The following is a 22,411-nucleotide window of genomic DNA, read 5'->3' as shown; positions in this document are numbered from 1 at the left end:
TTGCTCCTCCTCATCTGGATTAGGTGTTTGCCTTGTTCTCATAGCACCTCGTGCTTGCTCTATTATACTATGTTGTAATCCTCTGCTTACTAGTTTTTCTTCCTCTCTGAATTGTAAACTCTTTGATAGCAAGGGCTAAGGTTTTCCAGCTTTTTATCTAGCACCTGGCCTCATAGTAAATGTTAAATATTTCTTAAGTGAATGTCGAATCAATGATTTCAGCTGTGTTTTTTTGTGTGCCTCTTCTATTGATGGATCTATCTACAATATCAGATTGGTTTTTTAAATCAACATTCATGTCTAAATCACTTTAGATAATTGGGGGATTATATTGTGGTGGTATAAATATACATTTATTACTTTTAAATTGTTTTCATCCAATCTTAAACCATGTACTATTTCCTGCTTCTCAAATTAATCAATTCATTTTGAAACGTAGTTGTCGTTAGCATTTTTATCAAGGCAGTAACTTATGACTCATCCACAATACAGTTTTAATTCTTTCTTATACTTATCCACCAAATTGTATTTTAACGTGGTTTCTAACTGGCATTTACATTATGATTTATTTGATACAGACAAAAACAGAAATACAAAATTACAAATACATCTTTCACTCAGAACAGTTACTGCTTGCCAGTGGTGCTTAAATATACACTTTGTTTTAATTGGGTTGCATTTCTGAGTTTAATATTGAAGGTAATTTACTCTAAATAATTTTAATTTCAAGTTCATTTGCTGTTTTTACAGATGCTGAAAATGAAATAATGAGATTGAGTAGTTTAAACCAGGTAAATTAATTTTGACAAATGTTATCTGCGTAGAGACAGTGGAAGCAGATCCTATACCAAAGTGAGAAATGCATATTAATTTTCCTTAAGAGATTCAGAGAGTTGTTTTTCTAATAATTAGAAGTTATTTTGTAAATGTATTTTTATATTTTTTCAAGCATGATAAGGAAATCTATAAGAGTGTTGAAAATGAATGGCTGGCTTCATTCATTTTAGACACTCTTATAAGTGTCACATTCTTATAATTATTATATATCATTAAAGAAATACTGAATAGAAACACGCAGTTGTATAGATTGCCTGCTTTTTTGTAAACTGGAAATTTCTTGTTACCTGAAAACACTTAATATTTTTGTAGGATAACAGTCTTGCTGAAGACAATCTGAAACTTAAAATGCATATTGAAGTTTTAGAAAAAGAGAAGTCATTACTGAGTCAAGAAAAGGTGGGTGCTGTAAAAATGGGGCAGAATTAAAATGGTGTTTGTTACAGTCCACAGCCAAGGGCCAGTTGATATCCAAATGGAATGTTTAGTAATTGAGCTCAAGTCCTGAGAATAGAGCTGATCTCATTGATGCTTGTCAGGCTAGGTTGAAGTACCTGGGCAAAGTTCAGAGTATAAGTGGCTGGCTTTGAGTATATATTTAGAAATAAGCTAGTAGGCACACAGAAACAAGCAGAAAAGACAGGTGGAGGTCCTGTTTTGATTTCTGATGATGTCCTGACAGCAGGAGCATACACAGGTAGGTCAGGAGGTCTGGAGTGGCATGCTATAATAACTGTATCTGCTGCTGTGTGCTTCAGAATGTGTTCATTGGAGTAGACAGGACTTTCTTGGTGGTGAGGGGTACAGAGCTTCAGTTTCAGTGGTAGAAAGAAGGTTTTTTGTTGTTTTGTTTTGTTTTTGAGATGGAGTTTCGCTCTTATTGCTCAGGCTGGAGTGCAATGGCACGAACTTGGCTCACTGCAACCTCTGCCCTGGGTTCAAGCGATTCTCCCACCTCGGCCTCCCAAGTAGCTGGGATTACAGGTGCCTGCCACCACACCTGGCTAATTTTGTATTTTTAGTAGAGATGAGGTTTCTTCATGTTGGCCAGGCCGGTCTCAAACTCCCATCCTCAGGTGATCCGCCTGCCTTGGCTTCCCAAAGTGCTGGGATTACAGGCATGAGCCAACACACTCGGTGAAATAAGGCCTTTACAGGGGTACAGAGCGACCGTTTCAGTGGTAGAAAGAAGGTCTTTATTGTGTATGTTCATAGCAAGGAAGAAATAAGATTCTGAAAGGGAAAGGTATTTAGAAGTATTTTTATGTTTGTATCACTTTGGGGAAATTTCTTGGCTAAGGCAGCTGCTTAAATATAGGACAGTTATAAGGTAGTATTATTAAGTTAAAGGCTAGTGTCTTAATTTAAATTCTTAATTTTAAAAATTGGTGCATATTTTCTGATATATGTGTTCAGAAAACATACATACTGAAAACCTTCAGACAGTATAGTGGAGTATCTGTCGCACCTTTATGGCTTGGCCTCTTTCCCAGGGACAGGCTCTGTTACTAATTTATAGTGATTTTTTTGCAGACTCTGTCTATGCATGTATGATTGTACATATCAATAGCATTAAAAAATACAAATGTTAGCATATTATAAATACCCTTTTTACGTACCATATTTCCAACATCTTTCCACATTAGTATATGTGTAGTGTTTCTCAAAGGGACTGCTATTGGCATTGAAGTAGGAAGATTCTTGTGTGTACTACCCTGTGTATTGTGGGATTCTTGCTGCCACTCTTTCTACCCACTACATGCCAGCAGTATCTCCCAGTCATTTAAAAAATTACTATATTATATATATTTCTCTTTCCTATCTGTGTTCCCATTGTATTCTGCTCTTTACCTGACTGACCTAGTAAGTTTGTAGTTTGCAGACCTCTATGCACTTATCTGGTAGGGCCTGTAACTTTTCATGATGTGTTTGGTTTCTGTAGCTAGTCCTGATCACTGTTTCTCCTTTCTTTTGATGTTAAGTAGTCCATTGTAACTCTTCCTGGAATTGTGTCTGCTTACTGATTAAGAATACCAAGTATCTATGCGGGTGAGCACTTAGGGAGGCCAAGGTGGGATAATTGCTTGAGGCTAGGAGTTCGAGACCAACCTGGACAACATAGTGAGACAGACACCATCTCTACCACAAAAATAAATAAATAAATAAATAAATAATTTTTTTTAAAAAGTCCCTATAAGGCTGTGAGCTTTTAAGATCCACTGAAAGAAAATGTTTGTGGTTCTCCTAATTTGAACAGATAACTTTGGAAAGACTTAAAAGAATGCTGTTTTCATCTTTTAGCTGTAGTTAGAATAAATTTTTGAATTAGAAGGAAATAAAAATGGTGATACAGATGGTCTACTGTAGATTTTATTGGGTCTCTTTTGGTTTTTTCAACCAACTCTCCATAGCAATGTTGAGTTTCTATTATAAGGTATATATTAGGGTGTTTATTTGAAGGAACTTGAGATTCTTATTTTTTAAAATTTTACTTTTTAGAGAGACAGAGTCTTGCTGTGTTGCCCAGGTTAGAGTGCTGTGGCTGATCACGGCATGATTATAGTGCACTACAGCCTTGAACTCCTTGACTCAAGTAGTCCTTCTGCCTCAGCCACCTAAGTAGCCTCCTGGGACTATAGGTATATGCCATCACACCCGGTTCAAGACTCTTCTTTAAAGTAGATTCCATATAGGTTTGATTTTTAAAAATCTGTCAATGAAAGAAGGCTTTAATATACAATTTTTTACAAACATCTTGACTAGAGACTGAAATAATATTGAAGCATAGAGAACTGCCCCACTTCTGAGATTTTAGAGAAAGCATTAAATACCAAGTAGTAGACTATAAAATGTATATATGCTATCTTTAGGAATGTCAGGTGTGACAGGGGAATCTAGTCTGTACTCAGAAAGTAAAGGAAGGAAGAAGGGTTATTCTTGGGTCAAGAAAAAGTTCCATATTGTGACAGAAGCATAAGTAATAAGGGAAATTAGTAAGAGAAAAGAAACCTTTCTAATTAGAGAGGCTAAACTTTTGGGTGAAGGAGTGTTGCTTTTTTATGTTTTTATTTAGTTTGTGGCTGTTGATGACTAGATGTTAGAGAATGGAAGTGAGGAAGGCAGAAAGACCTGGGGACATTTTGAAAAGTATGTTTGTATGGTAGGTGGGGCCAGGGGATGGATAAAGGGAAGCCACAGTGGAGCAGGTTAGGAGAGGCTTTCAAATGGGAACTTTTTAAATAAAGAAGTTGGCGCTAGAGGACAAACTTACAGTCATTACATTTGTCTAGGATTATAGAAATGTTTTGCTTGAAGCTACAAGAAAAGTTCTCATGAATGAGGGATGTGGTTTGTTGAATTTCACATGCCATTATTGAGGTATTGTTCAATACTATTTCCAATATAGAGCACTTAAGATAGATTCCCAAGTTTTGTTTTTATGTATGTTTTTAGTCTTTTGGTGTCTCTAATTGAAAGTATGTGTTGCTTTTTTCCCTTTATCATTTCAGGAAGATTTACAGATAGCACTTTTAAAATTGAACAATGAATATGAAGGAATTAAAAGTACAGCTACAAGAGACATAAGTTTGGATTCAGAATTACATGACTTAAGACTTCATTTGGAGGCAAAGGAACAAGAACTCAATCAGATTATTAGTGAAAAGGAAATACTGATAACTGAGATAGAAGAATTGGACAGACAAAATCAAGAAGCTACAAAGGTAACACTATTAAATACAGTGAGGCAGCACATTCTGTTAAGTAGTTAGTACCTTAATCACTGGATTGACATGCAGAAATGGGTGTGATTTAATTAATGGTTTAGTTCATAGATCTTGACAAACCTCTTTGGTAAAGTGCTAGGTAGTAAATATTGTTGGCCTTGTAGGCCATATAGTCTCAGTCTACTAAACTCTGTTGTTGTCATATCAACAAATGAGTGTGACCATGTTTCAATAAAATTTTATTTACAAAACAGGCAGCACCTCTGAGTTGGCTCATGGCTATACTTCATTGACTCCTGCTCTGGTGTAGAGTTAAAAATGAACAACATATGCTATTTACCATCTTTGGTTTTAAATTCTTATCCCTAAAATGCTGGGGCTGGGTACAGCGGCTCACGTCTATAATCCCAGCACTTTGGGAGGCTAAGGCAGGCGGATCACCTGAGGTCAAGAGTTCGAGACCAGCGTGACCAACATGGAGAAACCCCGTCTCTACTAAAAATATAAAATTAGCCAGGCGTGGTGACACATGCCTGTAATCCCAGCTACTTGGGAGGCTGAGGCAGGAGAATCGCTTGAACCTGGTAAGTGGAGGTTGCAGTGAGCCGAGATTGGGCCACTGCACTCCAGCCTGGGCAACAAGAGCAAAACTCCGTCTCAAAAAAGAAAAAAGAAAAGATAGATTTTCTGTAAAATAGTAGTAAGTACTTTTGTAGTAGGTGTTTTGATAGAAAAACAATGTTTTTAAGAAGGATTAGAAATATCTGAGGATTGTTCTTCTATTATGTGTGAGGTTTTATAAAATTTTCGTTAAGTACTAACTTGAGAAAATGTTGTAAAGTCACCGTGCAAATTTTTCTTTCAGCATATGATTTTGATAAAAGATCAACTATCAAAACAACAAAATGAAGGAGATAGCATCATAAGTAAACTGAAACAAGATCTAAATGAAGAAAAGAAGAGAGTTCATCAACTTGAAGATGATAAAATGGACATTACTAAAAAGTTAGATGTACAGAAAGAGAAGTTAATTCAACGTGAAGTGGTGCTAAATGATTTACATTTAACTAAGCAGAAACTTGAGGACAAAGTAGAAAGTTTAGTAGATCAGCTAAATGAGTCACAGAAAAGTACTGTAAACATCCAGAAGGAGAATTTGGAACTTAAGGAGCATATTAGACAAAATGAGGATGAGCTTTCTAGAATAAGGAATGAGTTAACTCAGTCTCTAAGTCAAGACTCTAGTAGTAATTTTAAGGATAGTTTACTTAAAGAAAGAGAAGCTGAAGTTATACACTTAAAGCAAAGTCTTTCCGAATTAGAACAGCTCAATGAAAATTTAAAGAAAGTTGCTTTTGATGTCAAAGTGGAAAATGAAAAGTTAGTTTTAGCATATGAAGATTTGATGCATCAGTTGGAAGAATCTATGGCTGATATCAAACAGCTTTCTCTGGAAAAAAACACTATTGTGGAGACTCTAAAAATGGAAAAAGGAGAGATAGAAGCAGAATTGTGTCGGGCTGAAAAGAGGCTGTTGGAAGAAGCAAACAAGTATGAGAAAACCATTGAAGAACTATCAAATGCACGTAACTTGAATGCCTCTGCCTTACAGGTGGAACATGAGCGTTTAATTAAACTCAATCAAAAGAAAGACATTGAAATAGCAGAACTCAAAAAGAATATTGAACAAATGGATATTGGTCACAAAGAAACTAAGGACATTTTATCATCTAGTTTAGAAGAGCAGAAGCAATTGACACAACTTATAAATGAAAAAGAAATTTTTATTGAAAAACTTAAAGAAGGAAGTTCAAAGCTGCAGGAGGAATTGGATAAACATTCTCAGGCCTTAAGAAAAAATGAAATTTTAAGACAGACCATAGAGGAAAAGGACAGAAGTCTTGGATCCATGAAAGAAGAAAATAATCATCTACAAGAAGAACTGGAACGACTTAGGGAACAGCAGAGTCGAATTGCACCTGTGGCTGACCCTAAGACCCTTGATAGTGTTACTGAACTAGAATCTGAAGTATCTCAACTGAACATGATCAAGGATCATCTTGAAGAGGAAATTAAACATCATCAAAAGATAATTGAAGACCAAAACCAGAGTAAGACACAACTACTTCAGTCTTTACAAGACCAGAAGAAGGAAATGGATGAGTTAAGACACCAGCATGAGCAAATGAACGCCACGCACACCCAGCTCTTTTTAGAGAAAGATGAGGAAATTAAGAGTTTGCAAAAAACAATCGAGCAGATCAAAACCCAGTTTCATGAAGAAAGACAGCACATTCAAACAGATAACTCTGATATTTTTCAAGAAACAAAAGTTCAGAGCCTGAATATAGAAAATGGAAGTGAAAAGCATGATTTATCTAAAGCTGAAACGGAAAGATTAGTGAAAGGAATAAAAGAGCGAGAACTGGAGATTAAACTTCTAAATGAAAAGAATATATCTTTAACTAAACAGATTGATCAGTTGTCCAAAGATGAAGTTGGTAAACTAACTGAGATTATTCAGCAGAAAGATTTAGAGATACAAGCTCTTCATGCTACAATTTCTTCAACTTCCTATACTCAAGATGTTGTTTACCTTCAACAGCAACTGCAGGCCTATGCTATGGAAAGAGAAAAGGTATTCGCTGTTTTGAATGAGAAGACTAGGGAAAATAGCCATCTAAAAACAGAATATCACAAAATGATGGATATAGTTGCTGCCAAAGAAGCAGCTCTCATCAAACTGCAAGACGAAAATAAAAAATTGTCCACTAGATTTGAAAGTAGTGGCCAAGACATGTTTAGAGAAACTATTCAGAATTTATCACGTATCATTCGAGAAAAAGACATTGAAATAGATGCACTAAGTCAGAAATGTCAGACTTTATTGGCAGTTTTACAAACATCCAGCACTGGTAATGAGGTTGGAGGTGTTAACAGTAATCAATTTGAAGAGCTTCTACAGGAACGTGACAAGTTAAAACAGCAAGTAAAGAAAATGGAGGAATGGAAACAGCAGGTGATGACCACAGTACAAAACATGCAACATGAGTCAGCCCAGCTTCAGGAAGAACTTCACCAACTTCAGGCACAAGTTTTGGTTGACAGTGATAATAATTCTAAATTACAAGTGGACTATACTGGCCTGATCCAAAGTTATGAGCAGAATGAAACCAAACTCAAAAATTTTGGACAGGAGTTAGCACAAGTTCAGCACAGCATTGGGCAGCTTTGCAATACCAAGGATCTTCTTTTAGGAAAACTTGATATTATTTCACCCCAGCTGTCTTCTGCATCATTGCTGACTCCCCAGTCAGCAGAGTCTCTTAGAGCAGGTAAGTCTGATGTATTGAGTGAATCGTCTGAATTGCTTCAGCAAGAGATAGAAGAGCTAAGGAAATCACTACAGGAAAAAGATGCCACGATTAGAACTCTCCAGGAAAATAATCACAGATTGTCTGATTCGATTGCTGCCACCTCAGAGCTAGAAAAAAAAGAACATGAGCAAACTGATTCAGAAATTAAGCAGCTAAAGGAGAAACAAGATGTTTTGCAAAAATTACTTAAGGAAAAAGACCTCTTAATCAAAGCCAAAAGTGATCAATTACTTTCTTCCAATGAAAATTTTACTAACAAAGTAAATGAAAATGAACTTTTGAAGCAGGCAGTAATAAACCTGAAGGAGAGAATATTAATTCTAGAGATGGACATTGGCAAACTAAAAGGAGAAAATGAAAAAATAGTAGAAACATCCAGGGGAAAGGAAACAGAATATCAAGCGTTACAGGAGACTAACATGAAGTTTTCTATGATGCTGCGAGAAAAAGAGTTTGAGTGCCATTCCATGAAGGAGAAGGCTCTTGCTTTTGAACAGCTATTGAAAGAGAAAGAACAGGTATGTTCTGGATGGAGTATTGTTGCAGGAAGTTGGGGTGGAGGAGACTTTTTTTATGCTATTCCATTTATATTGTCTTTGAAGAGGACTGTGCATTTGTTCATTTAGAAATATTTATTTCAAGGTATGATTCATTCTAAATAAATTTTCCTCAGAGGCATCTGGAAGTTCTCCCTCAAAATTACTAGGTATTCCCAAATATTTTTAGTGATACATTAATTTTTTACAGTTTGCTAAGTAGATAAAAAGAATTTGGTAGTATTTAATTTTTTTCTTTCTTTCTTTTTTCTTTTTATTTTTTGAGATAGAGTCTTGCTCTGTCACCCAGGCTGGAGTGCAGTGGCCCATTCTTGGCTCACAGCAACCTCCACTTCCCAGGTTCAAGTGATTCTCTTGCCTTAGCCTCCTGAGTAGCTGGAGTGCAGTGGTGTGAACTTGGCTCACTGCAACCTTTGCCTCCTGGGTTGAAGTGGTTCTCATGCCTCAGCCTCCCAGGTAGCTGTGATTACAGGTGCACGATACCACACCCAGCTAATTTTTGTATTTTTAGAAGAGATGGGGTTTCAACATGTTGGTCAGGCTGGTCTCAAACTCTTGACTTTTTATGATCTGCCCATCTTGGCCTCCCAAAGTGCTGGGATTACAGGTGTGAACCAACATGCCAACCTAATATTTTTCTTTAGATAACAGAAGTGTGTCCTGAGAATTTTGAAGTCACTTCAGTTTAATCAGATTTTAGGTATATTTCAGTAACTTAACATTTTAGAGATTTTTTTTTTTTTGAGATGGAGTTTCTGTTGCCCAGGCTGGAGTGCAGTGTTGCGATCTTGGCTCACTGCAACCTCCACCTCCTGGGTTCAAGTAATTCTCCTGCCTCAGCCTCCTAAGTAGCTGGGATTACCGTCGTGTGCCACCATGCCTGGCTCATTTTTGTATTTTTAATAGAGATGAGGTTTCACCATGTTTGTCAGGCTGGTCTTCAACTCCTGACCTCAGGTGATCCACCCGCCTCAGCCTCCCAAAGTGCTGGGATTAGAGGCGTGGGCCATTGCGCCTGGCCTTAGAAATTCTTATGTATATATGTATGTGAAATATACACATGTCTTTAACCATCTGTAGTAAGAAATACATTTTACATTGTGACACAGTGAGAGAGAGAGAGAGAGAGAGTGTGTGTGTGTGTGTGTAACTGAAATGTTTCAGGAACCAGAAATTGCTCTTACTACATGTGATACCCTGTTTAAAAAAGAATGTGCTATTCAGGTAGAATGACTTGGGCTAGAAATTTTTAAAAATAATAATTAAAAGCTGGGTGCGGTGGCTCACGCCTGTAATCCCAGCACTTTGGGAGGCCAGGGCAGGCGGATCACAAGGTCAGGAGATTGAGACCATCCTGGCAAACATGGTGATAGTATCCTGGCAAACATGGTGAAACCTCGTCTCTACTAAAAATACAAAAATTAGCTAGGTGTGGTGGTGCATGCCTGTAATCACAGCTACTTGGGAGGCTGATGCACGAGAATTGCTTGAACACAGGAAGTGAAGGTTGCAGTGAGCCAAGGTTGCACCACTGCACTCCAGCCCGGCGACAGAGCAAGACTCCATCTCAAAAAATGATAATAATAATAATAATAATGTGCTGCTGGGCACAGTGGCTCACACCTGTAATCCCAGCACTTTGGGAGGCCGAGGAGGACAGATCACCTGAGGTTGGGAGTTTGAGACCAGCCTGACCAACATGGAGAAACCCCATCTCTGCTAAAAATACAAAATTAGCTGGGCATGGTGGCACATGTCTATAATCCCTGCTACTTGGGAGGCTGAGGCAGGAGAATCGCTTGAACCCAGGAGGCGGAGGTTGCTGTGAGTCGCGATTGTGTCATTGCACTCCAGCCTGGGGAATAAGAGCAAAACTGTCTCAGATAAATAAATAAATAAATAAAGTGCTAGATGCCTCATTAAATTGATTTTTATGAATTGATTAGTCACAACCTGAAATTTGAAATGTATTGGACATGAGTAATAACTTTTCTCGTAGTAGGCTCAGTAAATATTATAATCCCAGTTCTGTCAGTTTTGGGACTTTGGATGTGTTTTGACCTTATGGTTTGTTTATTCAGCCGTAAGACAGAAGGTCATAGCAGTTATATGGAGAGTGCCAGTAGCTTTTGATAATATTTAAATTTTTAAATGCAATTCATTTTAGTAAGAATTATGAGGATTTCCTGTTTTACTATATACTCTACTATATATGATAGTATAGTGTAGGGCTTGTTTGGTAGTGTATAGGGTGCTGTGTAGGGCTTGTAGTGCCTTTTTTCTGTAATTTCTATACTTTTAGTAGCAGAAATTTGGAAAAGAGATGATAGGCAGAACAATAAAATATTCAATTAGTGCTTCTTGAGCATTACATGCTGCCAGGCTTAAGATACAAAGTTATTTAACTTCATTTGCCAATTAAGTTTCTTCTTAGAGTCTTAGATGAAAGTTGTGAAAGCTTCATTTTTTTCCTTTGTCATCTGATGAAGTAGGCACACTGATGATCAGTATTAAGGTGTTCTTCCGCGATAACTTCTTCACTTTCATGGTACTGGTCTGTAATTGATGTGAAGAGAATTTTAGAGGCTAGAGCTTCCTGTTGTTCACTAACCCAAATTAGCTGTAGCTTCTTATGGTTATGAGAGTAGAACAGAGGAATATAGAGCAATGATGTCTTCTGTCATTTAGAGACATTTTGGAGTTTTAGCATTTTGTGCAATTTAGTTCTATTTCATTGACATTTACAGATCTAAAGTGTGCAGATTTTATTAATGCTCTCACTTTTAGGAAGGTTCCCTAAGTTAAGTAGTACTTAACTATTATATTACTTGAAGGTAATTAGTGTAAACTAATTTCTTCCAATACTCTCTATATAATTGAAGAGTGCCTTTAGATTATATCTTGAATATAATGAGTAACATCATTTTTTTTTTTAGGGAGAAAAGGATGTTCTCAACAGGAGATATTCAAATCTACTTAATTTATCAAACATTTGTTCTTTCTCTATAATGTGAAAAGAAAATTAACTGAAAAATTATTTGGAAAATACTGGCCTCTCTATCCAGGAGAGGTGTTAATAGGAAAGGAACAGATGGTTTTATATTTTGGTTATAATGATTTATCCTGGGGGATACATTATATATTCTTAAAGAAATGGAAAGTTTACATGAAAACTTAAAATATGCTAAACTATAAATAGGTTCATATGATGTGCATATTTAAAATGGAGAAAAGAAGTGACTGGAGGCCATGCGCGCTGGCTCACGCCTGTCATCCCAGGACTTTGGCGTGCTGAGGTGGGTGGATCACTTGAGGACAGGAGTTCAAGACCAGCCTTGCCAATATGGTGTAGCCCTGTCTCTACTAAAAATACAAAAATTAACTGGACTTGGTGGTGCATGCCTGTAATCCCAGCTACTCGGGAGGCTGAGGTATGAGAATTGCTTGAACCTGGGAAGTGGAGGTTGCAGTGAGCCAAGATCACACCACTGTACTCCAGCCTGCGCAACAGAGCAAGACTTTGTCTCATAAAAAAAAAAAAAAGAAGTAGCTGTAAAGCAGTCTGACACATTTTTGTGCTTTTTAGAATTTCAGCTATCATCTGAAACTTGTGGCCGTACTTTGCAGTGAAGTTGCTTTCTCTAATAACAATTGTGGATGCCTTATGAATGGACAGATATGCACGCACACACATACACATTTTGTTGATTTGGGGATTCTGAATACTTTGTTGTATAGGGTAAATTTGAAGACATTTTTGTCCTTTGGGTACCTTTTAAAACGTTTCTTTTTTTTCCTAAACAGTCTCAATCTGTTGCCCGGGCTGGAGTGCAGTGGCACAATCTCGGTTCACAGCAGCCTCCACCTCCTGGGTTCAAGCAATTCTCCCACCTCAGCCTCCCAAGTAGCTGGGACTACAGGGGTGGGCTACCACACCAGCTAATTTATATATATATATATATATATATATATATATATATATATATATATATTTTTTTTTTTTTTTGTAGAGATGAGGTTTCCCCACATTGGCCAGGCTGGTCTCAAACTTCTGACCTCAAGTGATCCACTGGCCTCAGCCTCCCAAAGTGCTGGTATTACAGGTGTAAACCACCGCACCCAGCCTTTAAAACATTTCTAATAACCTTTTTCTTTTAGAATAGTTTTAAATTTATAGAAAATTTGCAAAGATAGGTCTTGTAGACCTCATACTCAGTTTCCCTTGTTAACATCTTACATTGCTATGATGTATTTGCCACAGCTAATGAACCAATACTGAGGTATTACTATTAACTAAAATTCATACTAGACTCAAATTCCTTAATGTTTGCTAAGTATCCTTTTCCTGTACCAGGATGTCATTCAGAATACTGCATTATATTTAGATGTCATGTCTCCATGGCTCCTCTAGACTGTGACAGATCCTCTGACTTTGTTTTTCATGACTTTGACATAGTTAACTATGTTGTTAAATTAATTAGGAGTCTCTCTGAGCCTACTCTGGCTCAGGAGGCTGCCTGATTTAAAAATTAAATGAATTAATAATTTAATGGAGAAAATGTCTCTTTTTAAATATGTTTTGTTTTTTTAAAGCTAAAATTGTTCTTTTCAAAAGGGCAAGACTGGGGAGTTAAATCAGCTTTTAAATGCAGTTAAATCAATGCAGGAGAAGACAGTTGTGTTTCAACAGGAGAGAGACCAAGTCATGTTGGCCCTGAAACAAAAACAAATGGAAAACACTGCCCTACAGAATGAGGTACACTTTCACTTTAAAGGAATTACGAGTTAGACAATAAGTTTAATAACTATTAAGAGAACTGGAAAGCTGATCAATGAAAATGACTTTCTCTCTTAGGTGATTTTTCTTAGTCTTCCTCTGCTGTGCAATGTAGGATTTTAGTCTCCCATGGTATTTTTTTTCAGTCTTCAAAAGTGAAAACTATGGCATATCTTGGGTATAAAAAAATTGCCCACCCATACAGTATGAAAAAAAAATGACATTTGCTGAAAAAGTGGCCTGTCACAAAGAGTACTTTATACAGTAGAGTGATTTGTATAATTCCATTTTCCATTATGGTCACAGGGAATAAGATTTTGCCAAGTAAAGCTTCCATTTAAATATTCAAGATGATTTTTTTCCTAGTATAAATGCATTTTGCAGTGTGGGAAATTGGTATACAAATAATACACTTCAGTAATGGGGAAAGGATTTGATAACAAAGTGGTTTGTATCTGGGGAAAGGGAGCATTTTGTAGAAGAAAAATAATGTCCTCTACCTAGGTTCAACGTTTACGTGACAAAGAATTGCGGTCAAACCAGGAGCTAGAGAGATTGCGTAATCATCTTTTAGAATCAGAAGATTCTTATACCCGTGAAGCTTTGGCTGCAGAAGATAGAGAGGCTAAACTAAGAAAGAAAGTCACAGTATTGGAGGAAAAGCTAGTTTCATCCTCTAATGCGATGGAAAATGCAAGGTAATTTTTTCATTTTTTTTGCATTAACTTTAATTGAACTCTTCTTGAATATCAGACTCTATTTTTTGTATGTTAGCTCATCCTTGCAAAATTCATTATCTGTATTTTATGGATGAAGAAACTGAGGGTAAAGAGATTTAATAACCTGCCCAAGGTAGGCACACACAGTATGTGTAGGGGTTTCACACTTGAGTCTGTGACTCTTAAGAAGATCTGGCATTCAAACTGTCTGTATCTTGTTCATCACCTAGATCATTGCCTCTTACCATTTTAGGAGTATAGTTTGAAATGCTGACTGATTTTAATTGGCTCTGTCCAACTCCCAAAGAACTATTTATATGGTTTTATTTTTCATCAAATGATCTAAAGTTGAGCAGGATGTGGATATTAGAAGGAAGATAATAAAGGAAGTAGCAAAGTAAAGACCAAGGGCTTATTAGAACTCTTGAGTGACCCCGGTCCCTGTTTATATATTTTAATTTATCTCAATAAAATTTTTTTCTTTTCTTGTTATAAAAACATTCTGTTTTTCACTTTAGGAAAATCGTACAAATCCAAAAGAACACAGAGCCTCACATGCCCAGAGATTATCTTTTTGTGTGCTTTTTTATACTTTTATGTCTGTGTGTATATATTATATATCTTTTTTAAAGCAAAACTGAGATTATAATATTCAGTCTGTTTTGAAACTTGTTTCTATCAATAATACGAATGGCAGTACATGTTAAACCATGTATGTTTACAATATTTTATGGCCACATAATATGCCATTATTTGGATTTGCCATGATTAACCCAGTCATTTATTATTGGACATTTATTGTGTTTTAACTTTTCAAAATCACTGAGTGTTAACATGATATCCTAAGACATGTATTTTGTGTTGATGACAGATTATTTCCTTAGTGTAAGTTTTGAGAAACAGAACTTCTAGATCAAGAACTTCTAGATCAAGATCAAAACTTCTGAGATTATACTGCCAAATTATTTTACAAAAAATTGTGTCAATTTATATTTCTTACTGGTATGTGCATCTTTTTATCTTTTTATGATTTATGACACAAAGGGAGATAAAATGAGACTATAGATACTATCTATCTGCAAAGAGGTTATAGGCCAGTAGAGACAATATTCCTGAGGATGAACCCCTACCCCACCTTTGCAGAGTATATTATTATACCTTTAGATTCAGCTGGAAAACTTGTTTAAAAAGGATATTAAAACAATGAGTGATCATTTGACTCTTATGTTTCACTTCGGTGGAAATGCTGTAACATTTTTTATTCTCATCCTTTTTTTTGTTTTTCAAGCCCTTATTTTTTCTTAATTAAAATAGTTTCTAGTCCCTGCTCCTTTCATTTATTTTTCATAACTTCCAGAATAACCTTCCTTACATAGAGCTGTGATCTTGTTACTCCTTTTTTCAAAAACTGGTCTTGACTCCAATGATGGTCCCAGGCTCCTACCACGTTAGCCTTATTTCACATTGTTGGTTACATCCAGCCAGACTGTATTACTCACTTTCTCAGATAGAGCCACTGTTTTCCTATTTCTTTTTTTTCTGCTTTTTCTTTTCATATGCCTTCTTCTGCCTGAAGAGTCAACCAGATCCCCAGCAAGTTTTCCTGTGAATCTTTATATATATATATATATATATATATAATATTTTAAATAATATATTAAAAATATATATATATAATATTTTAAATAATATATTAAAAATATATATATAAAGATATATAAAGATATATATATATATATTAATTGCACTTTACCTGTGAATCTTGACTATTCTTCAAATCCATTTTCTCCTAAAGGGTGCTTTATTTAGCACCCCACTTGTCATATCCGAAAACAAACCTTCCCTGGTGTGATGTTTATCCTTCAAACTTGCATAATACTTAGTTTGAGTCTTACAGTTTGAGGGCACTTATACTTTAATTTAGGGTACAGGTAATTGTTGACATGTCCTATGCTGTCTCCCACCCAATGAAGTGTAAAGTCACTGGGGGATAGAAATGGGGCCATTTATTTTCTACCCATCACACTGTATATATTACATATAGTTTAATAGCTACTCAGTAAATATTTGTTGTATCAGTAACTCAGATCTATAAACCTGATTATGGTGGTGTGAGCTCTTACTTAATAGTACACCTGGTATTTATTATCTTTTTGAGTGCCATCATAGCTTATTTCATTCCTACAGTCACCCTTTAAGTGATTGCTAACCAGCAAAGTTGAATAAGGTCCAGAGATATTTGGCAGCAGAATTTAGGTCTTCTGATTACCAACTTATGCTCTTTCCACAAGAGGGTGCTAATGGATAAAAAGTCTCTTCAAAATGAGTTGATCTTAATGAGCTTTCATGGGCTGCTCTTGAATAAGAATTTAACTGGAAATTAAAAATCCTGGGAGACTGGGTGCAGTATTTTGAATATAATCATTATACATTAAGGAAGTACACCAGTGACATAAACCTAGATAGGTGCTATATAAACCTCTTAGAAATCTGTGGAGTTGGAGTTAAGAGATTGTGTTTAATATAGTCAGAAAGAAAGATGATAATAAAAGATAACTAATATTCAGAGCAGATCATCAGTGGGATAGCCTTTGGAAAGTTGTGAGTTCACCATGAATGCAAGAGGGTCAAAGGCAAGGGAGTGTCATAGAATCCATTTTGTATTAAATTGGGAGATGGACAAAATGACTTCCAGGGTTCCTTATAAAACATTTCATGATAAATTACATCTTAGAGTTTTATCCTGGAAGCACAAAAATTACAGTCTATTTACTTGTACAGTTTTCTTTTTCTTTTATTTGTAGTTTTTAGAGACAGGATCTCACTCTCTTGCCCAGGCTAGAGTGCAGTGGTGTGATCATAGTTCAGTGCAGCCTCAAACTTCTGGGCTCAAACAGTCCTGTTGCCTTGGCCTCCCAAAGGGCTGGGATTACATGTGAGAGTTATCTCACTTGGCCTACATTTTTATTTTGCTGACTTTTCTTATTTAACTTAATTCTTAGTCTTTAAAAAAGGACTGCCATTTGTTCAAAGTCACTGTCGTAGGAAGGGTAATTGAATTTACAGAAACAGGAACAATAAGTACCAGAAGAACTCTTCAAGTTTCTTTGAAATTTAACTTGAATTGAATGCAATAAAATGTAGGGAAGATCACATTCACAGAGATAGAAAGTAGAATGGTAGTTTTCAAGGGAAAGGGGAGTTACTAATTAATGGGTGTGGAGTTTCAGTTTGAGAAGGTGAGAAAAGTGCTGGAGATGAATGGTGGTAGGTTGTACAACAGTGTGAATGTACTTAGTGCCACTGAACCATACACTTAGAACTGGTTAAAATGGTAAATTTTATGTATATTTTACCAAAATAAAAAATGTAGGGAAGATGTTTCATCTTATTAAAGTATCTAAATACTTTGATATCTAACTTGAATTTAAAGCAGTAAGAGGCCGGGCATGATGGCTTACACCTATTATCCCAGCACTTTGGGAGGCAAAAGCAGGCGGATTACCTGAGGTGAGGAGTTTGAGACCAGCCTGACCAACATGGTGAAACCCTGTCTCTACTAAAAATACAAAAATTAGTGGGGGTGTGGTGGTGGGTACCTGTAATCCCAGCTACTCGGGAGGCTGAGGCAAGAGAATTGATTGAACCCGGGAGGCCGAGGTTGCAGTGAGCTGAGATGGTGCCATTGCACTAAGAAGTGAGACTCTGTCTCAAAATAAGATAAATAAAGTGCAATGAGATGTAGAGAAGGTGGTTTCTTCTTAAAGTATCTAAATAGATAGAAGCAGTTTGACTTTTGTTCTTTTTGTTTGAAGCCATCAAGCCAGTATGCAGGTAGAGTCATTGCAAGAACAATTGAATGTGGTCTCCAAGCAAAGGGATGAAACTGCGCTGCAGCTTTCTGTCTCTCAGGAACAAGTAAAGCAGTATGCTCTGTCGCTGGCCAACCTGCAGATGGTACTAGAGCATTTCCAACAAGGTAAGCTTTATGGTCACTTTCAATGAAGAAAAATTGTAGGTATGGGAAATTTTGCCTCATTTGAGAGTTATTTTAGATGATGCATGGGGAAATCTCTGAAAGGTTACCCTTTCAGAGGGTAGGGTGAGTAGCCATCAAAAAGTTAATTTAGACTCCTTTTACAATTAAGACGAGAAAACAAACTTTAGTAATTATTAAAAATTTGTTTTACCATCCTCTTACCAGTGAGAGGTAAGAGTTGAGGAAATAATAAGAAAAGATGATCAAGTAATAAAGAGGAGAATACAAAGAAAGAGAGATATGCACTTAGAAAGAATAGTTAGGTTTTAAGGTAATGGCTGGAGGTTGAACCTACCTGAGATAATCATAATTAATTACTGTTCTTTCAAATAGTGATTCTCATGTTCATAGCTATTCGTCTATGCTTTGAGGTAATTACATTTTCTAGTCCATATGGAAGATACTTTTTTGGAGACACAATAATAGTAACCAGAGCAGTTTTACCCTGAGAAACAAATAGACCTTCTCACATTGTACCTCCTGTCCTTAGATTTACTCACGTGAGATCATTCATCCATCCATTTGTTTATTCGTGCATTCAGTAATTATTGACAGTAAATTAACTGCTAGTTGGGGGAGGTAATTAGGGGATATGAGAATGAGTAAGTAATGGAGGCTTTTAGTTTTGTGTCTAAGCAAAACTTTAAATTTGTACCTCTGTGTCCTTTCGGGGTTGAAATCTTAAATTTTAGATGTAAGAATTGCCGGGCGTGGTGGCTCATGCCTGTAATCCCAGCACTTTGGGAGGCCAAGGTGGGCGGATCACCTGAGGTCCGGAGTTCAAGACCAGCCTGGTCAACATGATGAGACCCCGTCTCTACTAAAAATACAGAAATTAGCTGGACGTGGTGGCAGACACTTGTAATCCCAGCTACTTGGGAGGCTAAGGCAGGGAAAATTGCTTGAACCCAGGAGGCGGAGGTTGCAGTGAGCCAAGATCGCACCACTGCACTCCGGTCTGGGTGACAGAGCGAGAAACAAGAAAGAAGAAAATTTCTTAAGGTCTACTTTACAATATAATGTAATTATTAAAGTGGGTATTTATACAAAGCAATGTGGAACTGAGGCTATAGAGAAAGCATTGCCAGAGAGGAAATCTTTGAGTAGAGTTATGAAGGGAGAGAAGAATCTGCAAGGTAGACAAGATGGAGAGGGTTTACATGGAGGAAAGTGATCTCATTACTTAAGTACCACTTAACATTACACTAAGGCATATATATTCTTTTCTGTTTGAGACATTCGAACTGTTTTTATTGGATTATTAAAATTTCAAATGGCTTAACATTCCAGTTTTATCACACAATTGCAAAATACTAATGTGACTTTCTGTTCTCTTTAGAGGAAAAGGCTATGTATTCTGCTGAACTCGAAAAGCAAAAACAATTTGTAGCTGAATGGAAGAAAAAGGCAGAAAATCTGGAAGGAAAAGTGGTATCATTGCAGGTAGGACAAAATAGTTTTCTCTTGTAGGTTTTATTATTCATGAAACAGTTACTTGTAGAGTCTTTGTCTTCGAAATAATCTCTTAAACTGTTCAGTTAGTAAACTTTTGAGTAGTACCCTGAATCCAGCTCTCTGCTGCAGCCTGACAGTGAACAAGATACCCAGGATTTCCCTAAGGTGTCATAGTTTAGAGTAGACACAGCAAATGTAAGATGATAATTTACATTTTTTGGCACACACAGGTATTTTAGAGATCTCTGGGGGAAAAAAGCATCCAAATCTACAATTTTAACTTTATAATTTTCTCTTTTCAACAAACTTTACTGAGCACTCTATTTCACATGGATTAAAACAATATATATTATGCCATTAAATCTTTTTCTTTTGTATAATGGCATCATCCTTTAAAAGATTTTTCTATTACATGCTGTATTTCATACATATAAAAATTATATATAAGGAAAAATCAACTCCTGTGAAGAGATATGACACCAAAACAACTTGCTTTTAGATTTAGGAAAACCTTTTCTAAGTCACAAATAGACTGTCAATAGCTGGTAGAAAATGATAAAGTTCATTTACCTGGTATTAGTGGAGGTAATCTTGCTGTTCTTAACATTAACGTCCCGAGTAAGTGAAGATATATGTCCTAATAAAGTTTTAACATTTTAATTAAGTGTTGAGTGGCTGCAAAGCAATTTAGATAATAAGTATAAAATATAAGACTAACAATGCAACAAATGCCCACATTCTCACCACCCAGTGTGAGAAATAAAACTTCATCCTTTGAAGTTCTTTATGCACTCCTTCATATCCCATTCTTATCTTCTACCTCTTAGGTAACCACTATTCCAAAATGTTAGGTTTATTACTTCCTTGTTTTGTTTTGTTCTCTATTTCTTTTTCTGCTTGTTTTCTTTATGGTTCTTATCACATAGATTTGAAGCTCCAAACAATCCATTGTTTGGTTTTGCATATTTTTGAAGTCTATGTAAATGGAATTTGATCTATATGTAAATTCAGTGATTCTTCTGAGACTTGCTTTGGTTTTCTTTTTTGAGATGGAGTTTTGCTCTTTTGCTCAGGCTGGAGTGAAGTGGCAGGATCTTGGCTCACTGCAACCTCTTTCCTTCCCGCCCCACCCCACAAAAGTTCAAGTGATTCTTCTGCCTCAGCCTCATGAGTAGCTGGGATTACAGGCATCCACCACCATGCCTAGCTAATGTTGGTGTTTTTAGTAGAGACAGGATTTCACCATGTTGGCCAGCCTGGTCTTGAACTCCTGGCTTTAGGTGATTCACTGAGTCAGCCTCCCAAAGTGCTGGGATTACAGGTGTGAGCCGCTACACCTGGTTGAGATTTGCTTTTTTTAAAAAAAACTTATGCGATTCAGTCATATTACTGTGTGTTACTATATGTAGGGGTTCATTATTTTCACTTCTGTATGCATTGCATGAATATATAATTTACCCATTTTATTAATAAAGGATATTTAAGATATCTTCAATACATGTAAGAGTTTTTTTCAGGTGTATATCTTGATTGAAATTGGTGAGTTATAGGATATATATGGTCAACTTTAGCTTTATTAGATGATGGTTAATTGTTTTCTGAAGTAATTATGCTAATTTACTCCTACTAGCAGTTCACATGAGTTCTTGTTCTAATCCTTGTTAACACTTGACATTATCAGACTTTCAAAGTTTTTGCCAATCTGATTGATGGGTAGGAAAGTGTCTTAGCCCATTTTGTGCTGATGCAATAGAACACCACAAACCAAGTTATTTATAATGAACAGAAACTTAGTAGCTCACAGGTTCTGGAAGTTGGGAAATCCAGGATTAAGGTGCCAGCAACTGGTAAGGACCTGCTTACTGCATCATTTCATGGCTGAGAGAGCAGGAGGGGGCCAAACTCCTCCTCTTGTAAGGAACCCACTCCCTTGATTATGAACCACTCTCACAATAAGGGCATTAATCTATTCATGAGGGTGGTACCCCCATGAATCAGATACCTCCCATTATGCCCTACCTCCCAATACTGCCACATTGGGAATCAGGTTTCCAGCACGTGAACTTTGGGGGCTACATTCAAGCCATAGCAGAAGGGCTATCTTCCTGTGGTTTTAATTTGCATGTCCCTAATTACCAGGTCAAGCATTTTTTTTTTTTTTTTTTTTTTTTGAGACAGAGTCTCACTCTGTTGCCTGGTTGGAGTGTAGTGGTGCGATTTTGGCTCACTGCAACTTCCGCCTCCTGGGTTCAAGCAATTCTCTTGCCTTAGCCTACTAAGTAGCCGGAACTACAGATGTGTGCCACCACTCCCAGCTAATTTTTGTATTTTTAGTAGAGATGGGGTTTCACCAAGTTGGCCAAGCATCTTTTAATATGTTTATTGACCATTTATACTTACTTTCTTGTCATCTCATTAATACACATAAAAAGATGTATTTTATCCAAATAGTAATTTCTAGTGGATCCAGAGTATACAGTCTGTGGAACTGCTAGAATGGAAGTCCAGATCTTCTTCTCTTTTTTCTTAGAGACAGATTCTTGCTTTGTTGTTCAGGCTGGTCTCAAGCTCCTGGGCTCAAACAGTCCTCCTGTCTTGGCCTCCCAAAATGTTGGAATTACAGGCGAGAGCCTCTATTCCTGGCACTTTCTTCTTATTTTAATTAGGGATGAAATCTTGCCATATTTCTTGGGCTGGAATGCAGTAGCTCTTCACAAATGTGATCATAATAGCGCACTACAGCCTTGCATTCTGGGCTCAAGCAGTCCTCCTGCCTCATCCTCTTGACTAGCTGGGACTCTAGGCATGTGTCACAGCACCCAGCCAAATCTTCTTTTAAAACTGGTTTTATTTTTTTTAATGTAAAATGTAATACACATTTAAAAGAAGAACAAGATAAATGAGAAGAATTAATAAAAATAAAAG

The 22,411-nt window shown here is 36.6% G+C and overlaps 1 protein-coding gene across 3 annotated transcripts in view; it reads left to right on the top strand.

The window, feature by feature from the left end:
* The window catches only part of TRIP11 (thyroid hormone receptor interactor 11), a 75,932-nt gene that overhangs the window by 23,870 nt on the left and 29,651 nt on the right, over positions 1-22,411 (top strand). For all 3 annotated transcript variants that reach the window (XM_012453130.3, XM_021675712.2, XM_021675711.2), the window contains exons 8-15: positions 751-791; positions 1,150-1,236; positions 4,347-4,559; positions 5,428-8,457; positions 13,112-13,252; positions 13,778-13,971; positions 17,808-17,971; positions 19,371-19,474. In XM_012453130.3, coding sequence (XP_012308553.3) covers positions 751-791; positions 1,150-1,236; positions 4,347-4,559; positions 5,428-8,457; positions 13,112-13,252; positions 13,778-13,971; positions 17,808-17,971; positions 19,371-19,474 — 3,974 coding nt within the window. The remainder of the gene's footprint in view (positions 1-750; positions 792-1,149; positions 1,237-4,346; positions 4,560-5,427; positions 8,458-13,111; positions 13,253-13,777; positions 13,972-17,807; positions 17,972-19,370; positions 19,475-22,411) is intronic.

Source organism: Aotus nancymaae, unplaced genomic scaffold (assembly GCF_030222135.1).
Source record: "Aotus nancymaae isolate 86718 unplaced genomic scaffold, 86718_ANA_hifiasm-v0.15.2.pri h1tg000011l, whole genome shotgun sequence".
Lineage (NCBI taxonomy): Eukaryota > Metazoa > Chordata > Mammalia > Primates > Aotidae > Aotus > Aotus nancymaae.
This window is presented reverse-complemented; position numbering and strand designations above follow the sequence as displayed.